Below are 10,855 nucleotides of genomic sequence, written 5' to 3'. Positions count from 1 at the left end.
CTATATATACATATATATGCTGGTCAACCCTTTAAAAAAGAAGAATAAGTCATCCCGCCATCGTCGACGTTACAACTTCATAAACACAACTTTTGTTCCGTAACTTGACAAAACATGATAAATGTACCAAATAAAAACTTTTAAGTTTTTTTTACTATCTCACATTTTTTATTACATTGGTAGTAACCTTACTACTAGTAAGTTCAAACGTGTAAAGGCGCGTTCCCATTATGTTGTAACGTTTTATTTAGCATTGGACGACTGTCGCGTCAAGCACGTTTCTATATCACGAATATCAGCCGTGACTGTGTCGTGGACATTTATTTTATCTTTGAACGACTGTCGTGTCTAGCTTTTCCCACTAGATCGTCACGACAATTTAGTTGTTCGTTGTTCACGGGCCAGCTGTCTTGTTGTTTGCACGTCGCATGCAATCGTTTGAAGCTGCGATTACGTGTCGTCACATTTTTATCGTAACGTTTTATTTACCGTCGGATGGCTGTTGTTCTCTCTGCTCTCAGCTCTTCCTATTGTCACGACAGTCTGTCGTCGTAACGTCAAAAAAGTCGTGAACGACAGTTAATCGTGTTGTTCTATGTATAAACAACTTCATTCAAACATAAACCCCACGACACATTAAACCGCACGACTATCTGTCAGAGTTAAGAGTCAGCGTTTAGAATGATCTATTTGAATATTTTCGTTTTTCCAAGGAAGTAAAATCTGAAGAAGAATTATTTAATAACTCAAGGAACAAAAGTTGTCGATTATGATATGATGTTAGAAATACAGTCGTAAGAGGTTATTAGTATTTTACCATTCTTTTCTTGTACGTCTAATGCACCCAGGGCAACAATCAGCGAGCTCGTTACGCCCATTGGCAAATCCTTTGACCGCGATAACAAACATCACAGTATGCAACCCGTTAATACGATAAAAAGAATGCTCTCTATATCAGCGTTTCCCATTTGGTGGTTCGCAACCCGGTACCGAGTCATCAAAATAAAATACCGGGTCGCAACATCCCCGCCTTGTGGAACCAGATCTCAGGATAAAACTTTCTTCATTTTCCACGAATTTGGATTCTTTAGTAAAAGCTTAAAAAAGTAAAAGATTCTTTAATAAGCAGCAGCTCCATACTTCGCCCTAAATAGGCGATACCGAAATAATATTAGTAAAACATTTTTACCAACAATAAATGTGCATCATTTTACTTAATGTACCAGCTTGGGTTTAAAAGTTTTGAGTGGGTCACGAAGAAGCAGTATGAAAATTACTAGGCCATGGCAGAACAATGTTTGGGAAACAATGCTCTATATTATTTTGTTGTTTCGTGTGTATGTTACAAGATTACTCTGATATTTGTGAATAGATTTCGATGATTACGTTTTATTACAAAGGAAGAGATACTCCCTTAGTCCAGTAGTGGTCCTATTCAAATTTGAAAAAAATATTCCACCTCTAAGGTTGGTAAATTAAAGGAAAAATCCGATTTATTACATTTCATCCACTTTCCGTTAACCTTTTTGAATAAAACTTGGCAAATAGATGTTATTGTTAGAAGTTATTGTTAACTATTATTGATATGATATGAAATATGCTGGTGAAATTATAGACACGTGGGACTTGTCAACTTATGTCTCAGGGTAACGGGAGCAGTGGCTGTGCCCCTCAGATCTGTGCTCTGAGTGGCACTGCAACTGTTATGGACAGACGTGTAGCTTACCATCAGGCGCACGACTTGTTCGTGCCGTCACTAGATATTATTAAAAAAAGTGTATTAAATAGGTAGGCCTATTTAAAAACAAGATGATTTTGAAAGAGCGTAAAACATAATTTTCTTGCATAACACAATTAATGATCGTCTTTGGTTGGTGAAAAGTTTAGTTACTTTTATATTATGCATGATCTTCAAAAGTATCGATCCACTCTGTATAAAGTATCGATACACACATCAAAAGTGCCTAGGTACCAAGGTTTTTTTATAATATTTCATTACCCTATTAAAATTAAAAATATCTACATAAATTTGTAACTGGACAGGCGTGTAGCTCACCGTCAGACACACGACTTATTCGTCCCGTCACTTGAAAAAAAAATATATAGAAAAGCAAAAACATATGGAGTATAGTAATAACTAAATATATCTTTCACCTACAATTTTAGTTAAATTAGCATAGCGTTTCCCTGCCCCAATTTGTAAAGCAATATACCTAAATAAAAGCTAGGTATTTAAAATCTATAAAACGTGGATAGCAAATCGCGGTTTTATTTGAATATAAATATTCGATGAAGGCAAATGACATGAAACGACTAGCTGACGACAATTGTTATTGATGGACAGTCATTTCCATGCAAGTTAGCAATTTTAATTTCTCACTTTGTGTAACGCAAATGTATTAGTGTAATTTTCTATGATCGATGTAAGGTAGAGTAAAAACGTAATAGAGATACCTGAATTTGATTTGAATTTGAGACAACGTTTTATTTTATTTATTTAGAACGGATAGCCAACACAATACACATACAGAGTATAGCTAAAAAGGTACAATCAAAATAAAAAAGCATTATACACATCGCACGTACAGGCTACCACAACAAGCTAGTAGTAACAACAATAAGTAACAAGCGGGTTATGTTACATATAAGGATTACACTTTCAAATTTATATAGTTAGGTTACAAATTAATATAATTACTTAATATAATTTTATTTTAATCTCATTTTATTCGTTGAGAGACGCCTCGGTACGTTCTACTATACCAACTCATCTCACTACTGAAAACGAGGTTTTTGTACTCGAGAGTGTTAAGACATTATTTTCTACGCTGGTCTAGTACTATAATAATGAACTGGCTTCGTGGCCGAATGGTTACCATGCTGGGCTGCCACGCAGACATCCCGGGTTCGATTTCCAGGCCGGCGGAAATAATTTTTTATGGCCTACATTTATTTCTCGTGAGTTTGTGTGTAATTTGTAGTTGTCTATGTGTGTCCATGGCGGAGTTTCCCTAGTGCGGGGCTATGAGTACGTGCGTTATTACTATTATATTATATATTATTATTATTCTATACCTTCACCGACATGACGATTTCTATATAGTATCTTTATGGTATTGTGTAGTACAGGTAACAATAACAATGATTAGAGATCAAAAGTCGTATTCCATGTTATGTTATAGGCCTTGTCAGTAGAATTAGATAGGGACTGAAATGAGGGAAACATATTGAGTATGATATCTAAAAATACTTTGCCGCAACCTAATAAACATGACAAAGAACTACTGCATTTATATTTCAAGAAAACTACTTTCTAAAAATAGACTGAAACCTCCATATCCGCCGAATTCGTTAATTTATATTATCAAGGTTTTTTGCAGGCTACGTATTTCATGAAAATAAATTCTTCCACTAAATGAGGTTGATGTTTATCGTTCACCTTATCGCGAGTCTTTATTCCTAGCTCTATGAGCAGATTAAAGTTTATGAGTTCCTAACTAGCGAAGTTTTTGCTCCACACAACCGCAAGTTTTACTACGTGGAAGTGCAGTCACCTTTCAGCCTTACAGGGAAACGTGTTATCAATGTTAAGGTAACAGGAAAAAATAGTGAATAATAGTATTACCGGAAAGTGTAAAGTTTCTACGTTCAGTGAATTAAGCAGACGCGGTATATAATCACATGCACAAATATTCCTTACTTTAAAGAAAGTAATTTCTAAAATTAGCAAAACTACAATATGTTTTGATTTATGAACTCGTGAGTCCGTTTTAGAACTACATATTTTGATGATAATATTTAAATAGTAATTAGAAATATTTCTTGATGACACATCAATTTGTACGACGACGGCTAAGGCTAGACAGAGGCCGGTGTATGATAAACGTACTGAAAACCTTTTCAGGTAGGCACTGTATATGATAGACAAAGATAAATGACTTCACAACATATAGCTAATATCATATCCCTAACTAAAAATAAGCAGTCTAGCTGAACCTTAAACATAAAGGCACAGGCTTCGAGCTAGGACAGATTACATAACTTTCAGTGTCAGCGATGGCATCGTGTAAAAAATTCACGACGTAGGTTTTTGGAACGAGGTTAAAGAAAGTTTTTCTTGCAATGGATGACAAAAGTTTGGAAACTGAATTGGAAGATGAAAAAGAAAGTTTTCAATCTCAAAGCGACGGTAAGTACAATAAAAGCAATATTTTAAAAAGTTAACACTTAAAAGTCGTCGTCAAGCAACGATGAATATATTCACAAAAAGTGTAATATATACCATTCAAATTAATTACATATTGATATGTGTTTTTATTGAGTTGTTCAAATGCTAAATTGAATGCCCGATAGATTGAATCGACTATGCGCTCTTTGTGAACTATTATGTTATATAAATTACGCAACTCATGCTGAAATTTAATAATGCCCTTAGATGGGGTATTCCTCAGATATTTCGGTTCGCAGACATAATCTAAATGAAATGCTTTATGTTCCAAAATATCCATTCTTCATCGAGTTTGCATGAATACCGTTGACGTCAACAATCACCTGGTAAGCCTTATACGTACGAAGCATGACATTATTCAACAATCGTCTTCCAATATCCGAAAATACGAGCTCTTACACGACATCGCCAGTTTGTTTCCGACCGTCGCGCCGCTTGCCAGGCTATACGATAGAAGCTCGAAGTATCTGATGACTAACTATCTAAATATTATCGTAGCCATGGTAACGATTAATTTAGCTTCGTCAAATAGATAACAATGGCATGGCGTTAACTATTTCATAAGTCTACGAAGTTATAAGCGTACGTGGCTTCTTATTAACTTGCCGAAAATGCTATGGTGGAAACAAATGGAGAGAGTTCAGGAAAAAGTCATTATGATCAAAAGAGAGGAGGAGAGGAAGAAGGAGTACATAGAAAGTACCACGTTAACCCTTACACTCCCCACGAGAGACCACGTACTACAAGACAACCTTTTGATAGCTAATTTAGAACAAGTTAAGTCTCTACAAGCTTCTCTGTTCCCCATATGCAATAGAGGTAAAACATTTATCTCTTTCGGAGTAAACAATGTTTATTAACCAACAACTATTTAATAAGAAATACGACGCTAAATACTTATAAATCAATTTGTATTAATCTGATTACAATTCGAATTTCTACATCGCAGCAGTAGAGTCTTTGCGTGCCCATTGAAGTATCGTAAACACGAAATGTGCATAATTACACGAAAGATATGCCTTTCAACACAAAAGCTTTCCTCTAAAGTCAGGTCATAAAATTAGGTCGACTTGAAGCGAGGCAATTCTAATCATTTAAACATAAAAATTACAGGTACATTTATATCAAATTTTCTACAAAACAATATCAAGACTACGCAGCTGGAAATTAATACCGATATTAAAACTTTTAGAACAGTAGCTAAATTAAAAGAGCCAAGGGATTTGTTTGCTTTACCAAGAGAGCTTGACTGCCCACAACAGGCACCAAGATGGCCCTCAGAGTGTCAAGTAAGTTAGTTATATTACAAATCACAAGCCCTTTGTTTCATTTTGCAGTAAACTCCACGATCATTTCTATTTATGTTACTAAAGGTTGTAGAAGAAAAAATACAACACATCACATGGAGTCCCGCATCGCCAGAACCTTATTACATTTCTACCGGAAAAGAGTTGCGGCCTCAACCTGTTGGCGAAGAAGCTGGAACAGTTATCTATCAATATTACCCTATGAGTGCGGTGAATTATGTAAGTACACCTAACATTTTCCAAACTACATAACATAAACATGAATATAAATGTAGCTCAATATTCTGTGTTGTACAAAATGTGATGTTTCCAGTTCAGTCGTTCCACTGTCGGTGGTTCTCGTTTATACCTGTCAGCTTGTGCGACTGCCGGAGGTGAAGACGAGCTAAGATTTGAATCTCGATTCGAAAGTGGAAATCTTGCCAAAGCAATAAAAATAACACCAGCTTATTACGAACTGCATCTACGCACCGATTTGTATACGAACAGACACATGCAATGGTTCTATTTTAAAGTTACAAATACGAAAAAACAGACGATATACAGGTAAGTTCAGTATATAGATATTTGCACTCGTCCTTATAGTTAGTAGACAGTTAGTATAGATTCTGAAATATTACAGATTCTCGATAGTAAATCTTACAAAGGCTGAAAGCTTGTATAATGAAGGTATGCGACCTTTACTGTATTCGACGAAGGACGCGCAGTTGCATTCGATTGGATGGAGACGGTGCGGCGATAACATCGCTTATTATAAAAACGATTCTACGTAAGTTAACAGAAGCCTTGAGTAAAACCAAATCGAACATTACCTCACTGCTACCGAATATAATTTCAGATGTGAGGAAGAAGAACAATTTCCAAGTTATACATTAACTTTTAACATAGAGTTTCCACATACGGATGATGCTGTTTATATTGCACATTGTTATCCTTACACTTACTCCGATTTACAAGAGTATTTATCGAGACTACAGTCTCATCCAATTAAATCTACATATTCAAAACTAAGACTGCTTTGCCGAACACTGGCTGGTAATAATGTATATTACTTGACTATCACTGCTCCTCCAAATCCTAATGACATAGATCCAAGGGTAAGTGTCATCAGTAGTCATCACTATTAAAATAATTAACATTTTGATAAAAGTTTTATAAATAGCGAACGTTCCCTTTTTAGTCTTCAAAGACAGATACAATATAAAGGTATATATATTGGTATGGTATTGCAGAAAAAGAAGGCAGTAGTCATATCAGCAAGGGTGCATCCAGGAGAGACGCCATCATCATGGATGATGAAAGGTTTCATGGACTATTTAACAGGCGATTCAAATCAAGCCCGCGAGTTGCGTGAAAAGTTTATTTTCAAATTAGTTCCTATGCTGAACCCGGATGGCGTGAGTGATGCACTAGATATTTTTTGTCACACGATTTTATTGTCACGAATGAATATTTAACTATCATTACAGGTAATTGTCGGTAATAATCGATGTTCGTTGACCGGAAAGGACCTAAACAGACAATATCGAACAGTCATAAGGGAAACCTATCCGCCGGTTTGGCACACAAAAGTAATGTTACGGAGGTTGGTGCCCCTAATTAACATATAATATTAACAAATGTAACACTTTTTATTTCTACTCACTATGTATATAGTATGATTAGATTGCAGGAAGAGTGCGATGTAGCAATGTACGTGGATTTACACGCGCACTCTCGGAAACATAATGTGTTCATATATGGATGTGAAAGTCGGAGAAATTCAGACAAAAGGCTACAGGAACAAGTGTTTCCATTGATGCTTCATAAAAATGCTGCTGATAAGGTGAAAAATCGGTTTACTTCACAAATTTTATAAATAGTACGGAAGATTGCTGACGGAAAATTCGTTGTTTTCAGTTCTCGTTCGAAAACTGCAAATTTCGCATACAAAAAAGCAAAGAAGGCACAGGACGTGTAGTTGTTTGGATGATGGGAGTTGCAAACAGCTACACAATGGAAGCATCCTTCGGAGGGTCTGAATTAGGCAGCAGAATGTCCACTCATTTTGCAGTTCAGGACTACGAGAGCCTAGGCAAAACCTTCTGCGAGACGTTGTTAGATTTTTACGACGATGATCCAAGTAAGGAAAGACTGAGAAACAAGATTGTAGCAAGACTTTTAAAAGAGGGTTCTAATGCTGACGAGCCGACTAACATAGATCTATCTGATTATTCAAGGTAAAATATGTGGTTGGCTTGTTTTTATGACCATGTATGGGTTTTCTTAATGGTACAACAAGATTCTTTTCTCGATAGTGATGAGGGAGATACTTCGAGCAGTAGCTCAGATGCCGCTGGCAGACGAGAAGAGAGAAACGTTGTGCAACCAGCGCCACCACCTTCACCAATTTTCCCGGAAATCAACAGATGTATGAGTGAGGTCTCGTATCAACAGATGTATGAGTGAGGTCGTGAGGAATCGTAGAATATAAGACGTAGTCACTTGCAATAAGAATTGAACCTTTAGAAATAATAAGAAATGTTTTTTTTTTTCAGAAACCGCGAAAACCACGACCAAAAATTGAAAATACTCAACGGATCGAGAAGGAGAAAAAGAGAACCAAGCGACAAACATTACAAGTAAATTATAGACCAAACAATTTAGCTCTTAAGATCAAAATGTGCATTGCGGCAACTGTGTGCTGGAGGCACTTTTACATTGAAATTTCTATATTTCTAATGTGTAAGTCGTTTCTGGTGCACATGCTTGCAGTAATGAAGTACTTGATATGTAAACTGTGTATTTGGTATGGTTTCAGGTATCACGTGCAACCATAGACCTTACATCAGATGCAATGAGTGACGCGTCTTCCGATGCGGAGTCTTGTGAAGAAAATCTAAGTCCAGTGAGAAGAATTCACAAACTTTTACATTCCTCCACGAAACCAAAACCGAGAAGGAGAAAGAAAATGCCACCTGAACTAAAGATTATACGAGCTCCGGTAAAAATTATAAGACAAATACAACATAGAAGTTGATTGTACGACTACGTAATATAAAAGTCACTCTCATATCAATAGAACACTGGAAAACTATTCTTATCAGAACATTGTACTAGAAATAGATTTTAAATTATTTACAATGTATGTGTATGTTTCAGACCAGCGATTCTCCATATCATTCAGATAGAGAGAAAAAGTCGCCAAAATGTGGAAGACCACGAAGTGTTTCCATGATAAATCAGCCGATAGAAAAACCGAAGCTGAAGCCAGCGTCGTGGCATCAATTTCGGTGTTTGCCACCTCCTAAGTAAGATACAATTGATACACAGTTTTATTAATACAACAATTTAAAAACGACATTTATATTTTTATATTTACTTCTCTCTTCAACTGTCCTCCAAATAACAATCCCAACAGAATTTATATGCATATGTACAAATATACATATTTGCTTCTATCACTGTACACTTTGAAATAATAATCTTCTTCTTCTGATATTCACGACATTCCCATTGGGGTAGGCAGAAACTATGAATCGCCACTTAGCACGATTCTGACAAGCCTCTCTTGCTTCCCTTACTACTCGTATCATCAATTTTTTCATACAAACCTTCTTATTCTTCACACTAGGCACTCGAGCCTTTTAAGAACACTCTCAATTTCTTCTGAAAATGTTCTTCAAGGCCGTTTTCTACCAAAGATGCCTTCCACGTAAATGCTGTTTCGCCCAAATATTCTGTACTAAGTACAATCGAAAAATCGAAATTTACCCGTGTTTTATCAACAGGTATTTAGCTGAAATGAAAAACAGGATCTCCCAGCCATCGGAGCTACAAGTTAAACTAACATCTATCAAAAGAAACGTGTGGACTGGTGTTCAGAGTGATGACAAGGGACCACTGTCTTGGGGAATTTCAAGCTTTGCTATGAATTCTTACTTTACTGACAGTGAAGCCTTGCTGAGGTAAAATGTTTTGGTTATTACTCATGTTTAGTAAATTTTAGCTGTCAAATGCATGAATATACATTATGATATACATCTCAGTAAAAACACTAAAAAGTATCTATGTCAATGTAAATATTTCTATTTACTGTGTGAAATTCATTGATCAGATCTTGCTCAAAGAAATTAGAAGAATTAGAAGGAGAGCGTAAGAAGTTGAAGGAAGAGAAGAAAAAGAAAAAAACTAAGAGTAAAAAACTATCTCTAAAATTGCCAAATTCAATGGATGACATTTTAGAACCAATTAGTAAATTTCCTAAAACCTGGAAGAAGAAGGGAAAGTGAGTACATACTTAAAAATTCAATTAAAATTGTAAAGACATTTCAAAAGTGAAACTAACATATTACTCTTAATAAAAAACTTATTTCAGGTTGAAGCACACAAAGTCAGAGAACTCCCCATACATGAGCAATACAAGCTTTACAGATATTCCTCGGAACACACAGCCATCCCAAAAAGCGAGTCCAGTCACAAATAGACAGTCAAAGTCTCGCTTTAGAAAAACAGCATTTGTAACTACTGCTGTACAGACAAAGAAGACAAATACTAAAACAAATACAATGATTTCAGACAATTCTGACTCTGATGATTCTGTTCAATCTACAAAAAAGGTAAAAAAGAAAACCAAATCCATAAAAGGTAAATTAACTAAGGCTGTCTCAGAGATCAAGGGAAAGATCTGAAGTATTGCTCACTGTAATTATATAAAATTGAGTTTCAAGCTCTCAGTGGAAATTTATACCGTTTGTAAAGGTTTATTAAGCCTTCTCACTCACTCAGGGGTGTATATACAATTTGAGAATATCATTAGACTACAAGTTAAAATAATACACATATTGACCCTTGAAAGGAAAAATGGGATAAGCGACATTTTTGGTCATATTGAGTTAATACAATTGGAATCAGCTCATGTTTCAGATTCCAACGGTATATATAACTCAAGAAACAGGCAGAAGTTTGTACATTAAGTACCAAGTTTTAAAAATATATATTATTTCACATATTTCGGAAACTTAATGACTTACATGTTGGTGCCCATAATATTTTTTGATCACAATAGTGATGTATGTTGATTGAAAGTAGTTTTGAAGTGCCTGCACCCAGATCCATTTTGCCCATTCTCCCTTATAATAATAATAACTGACTTTACTGCTCAATAAATTAAGGACTTTTCTTATAAACTTCACAGTTTTTCTGTATAGAAAGTTGTAACAAATTAGTATGAATTTACAACTTTGTAATAAGATTTCTAGTTTAGTTTTCATAAAAATAAACATTTTAACAAAAAGCTAATGATTTTTTTTATAACTTACATGCCCCTAACTGATCTTGC

At 35.4% G+C, this 10,855-nt stretch overlaps 2 protein-coding genes across 5 annotated transcripts in view; one reads left to right on the top strand and one right to left on the bottom strand.

Moving 5' to 3' along the window:
- LOC113235094 (probable glutamine-dependent NAD(+) synthetase) overlaps nt 1-10,855 on the bottom strand; it is a 44,125-nt gene that overhangs the window by 32,653 nt on the left and 617 nt on the right. The window lies entirely within an intron of this gene.
- LOC113235368 (cytosolic carboxypeptidase 2) lies at nt 3,762-10,205 on the top strand. The gene is given in 18 exon segments (XM_026471048.1): nt 3,762-3,904; nt 4,049-4,189; nt 5,342-5,517; nt 5,602-5,754; nt 5,849-6,081; nt 6,158-6,325; nt 6,374-6,632; nt 6,768-6,932; nt 7,005-7,120; nt 7,201-7,360; nt 7,435-7,754; nt 7,833-7,956; nt 8,073-8,156; nt 8,336-8,518; nt 8,677-8,825; nt 9,306-9,482; nt 9,632-9,802; nt 9,893-10,205. Coding segments are annotated over 17 exon segments (3,018 nt in total). The 5' UTR covers nt 3,762-3,904; nt 4,049-4,122.

The sequence above is a fragment of the Hyposmocoma kahamanoa genome, unplaced genomic scaffold (assembly GCF_003589595.1).
Source record: "Hyposmocoma kahamanoa isolate Upper Pololo Valley unplaced genomic scaffold, ASM358959v1 87, whole genome shotgun sequence".
Taxonomy (NCBI): Eukaryota; Metazoa; Arthropoda; class Insecta; order Lepidoptera; family Cosmopterigidae; genus Hyposmocoma; species Hyposmocoma kahamanoa.
This window is presented reverse-complemented; position numbering and strand designations above follow the sequence as displayed.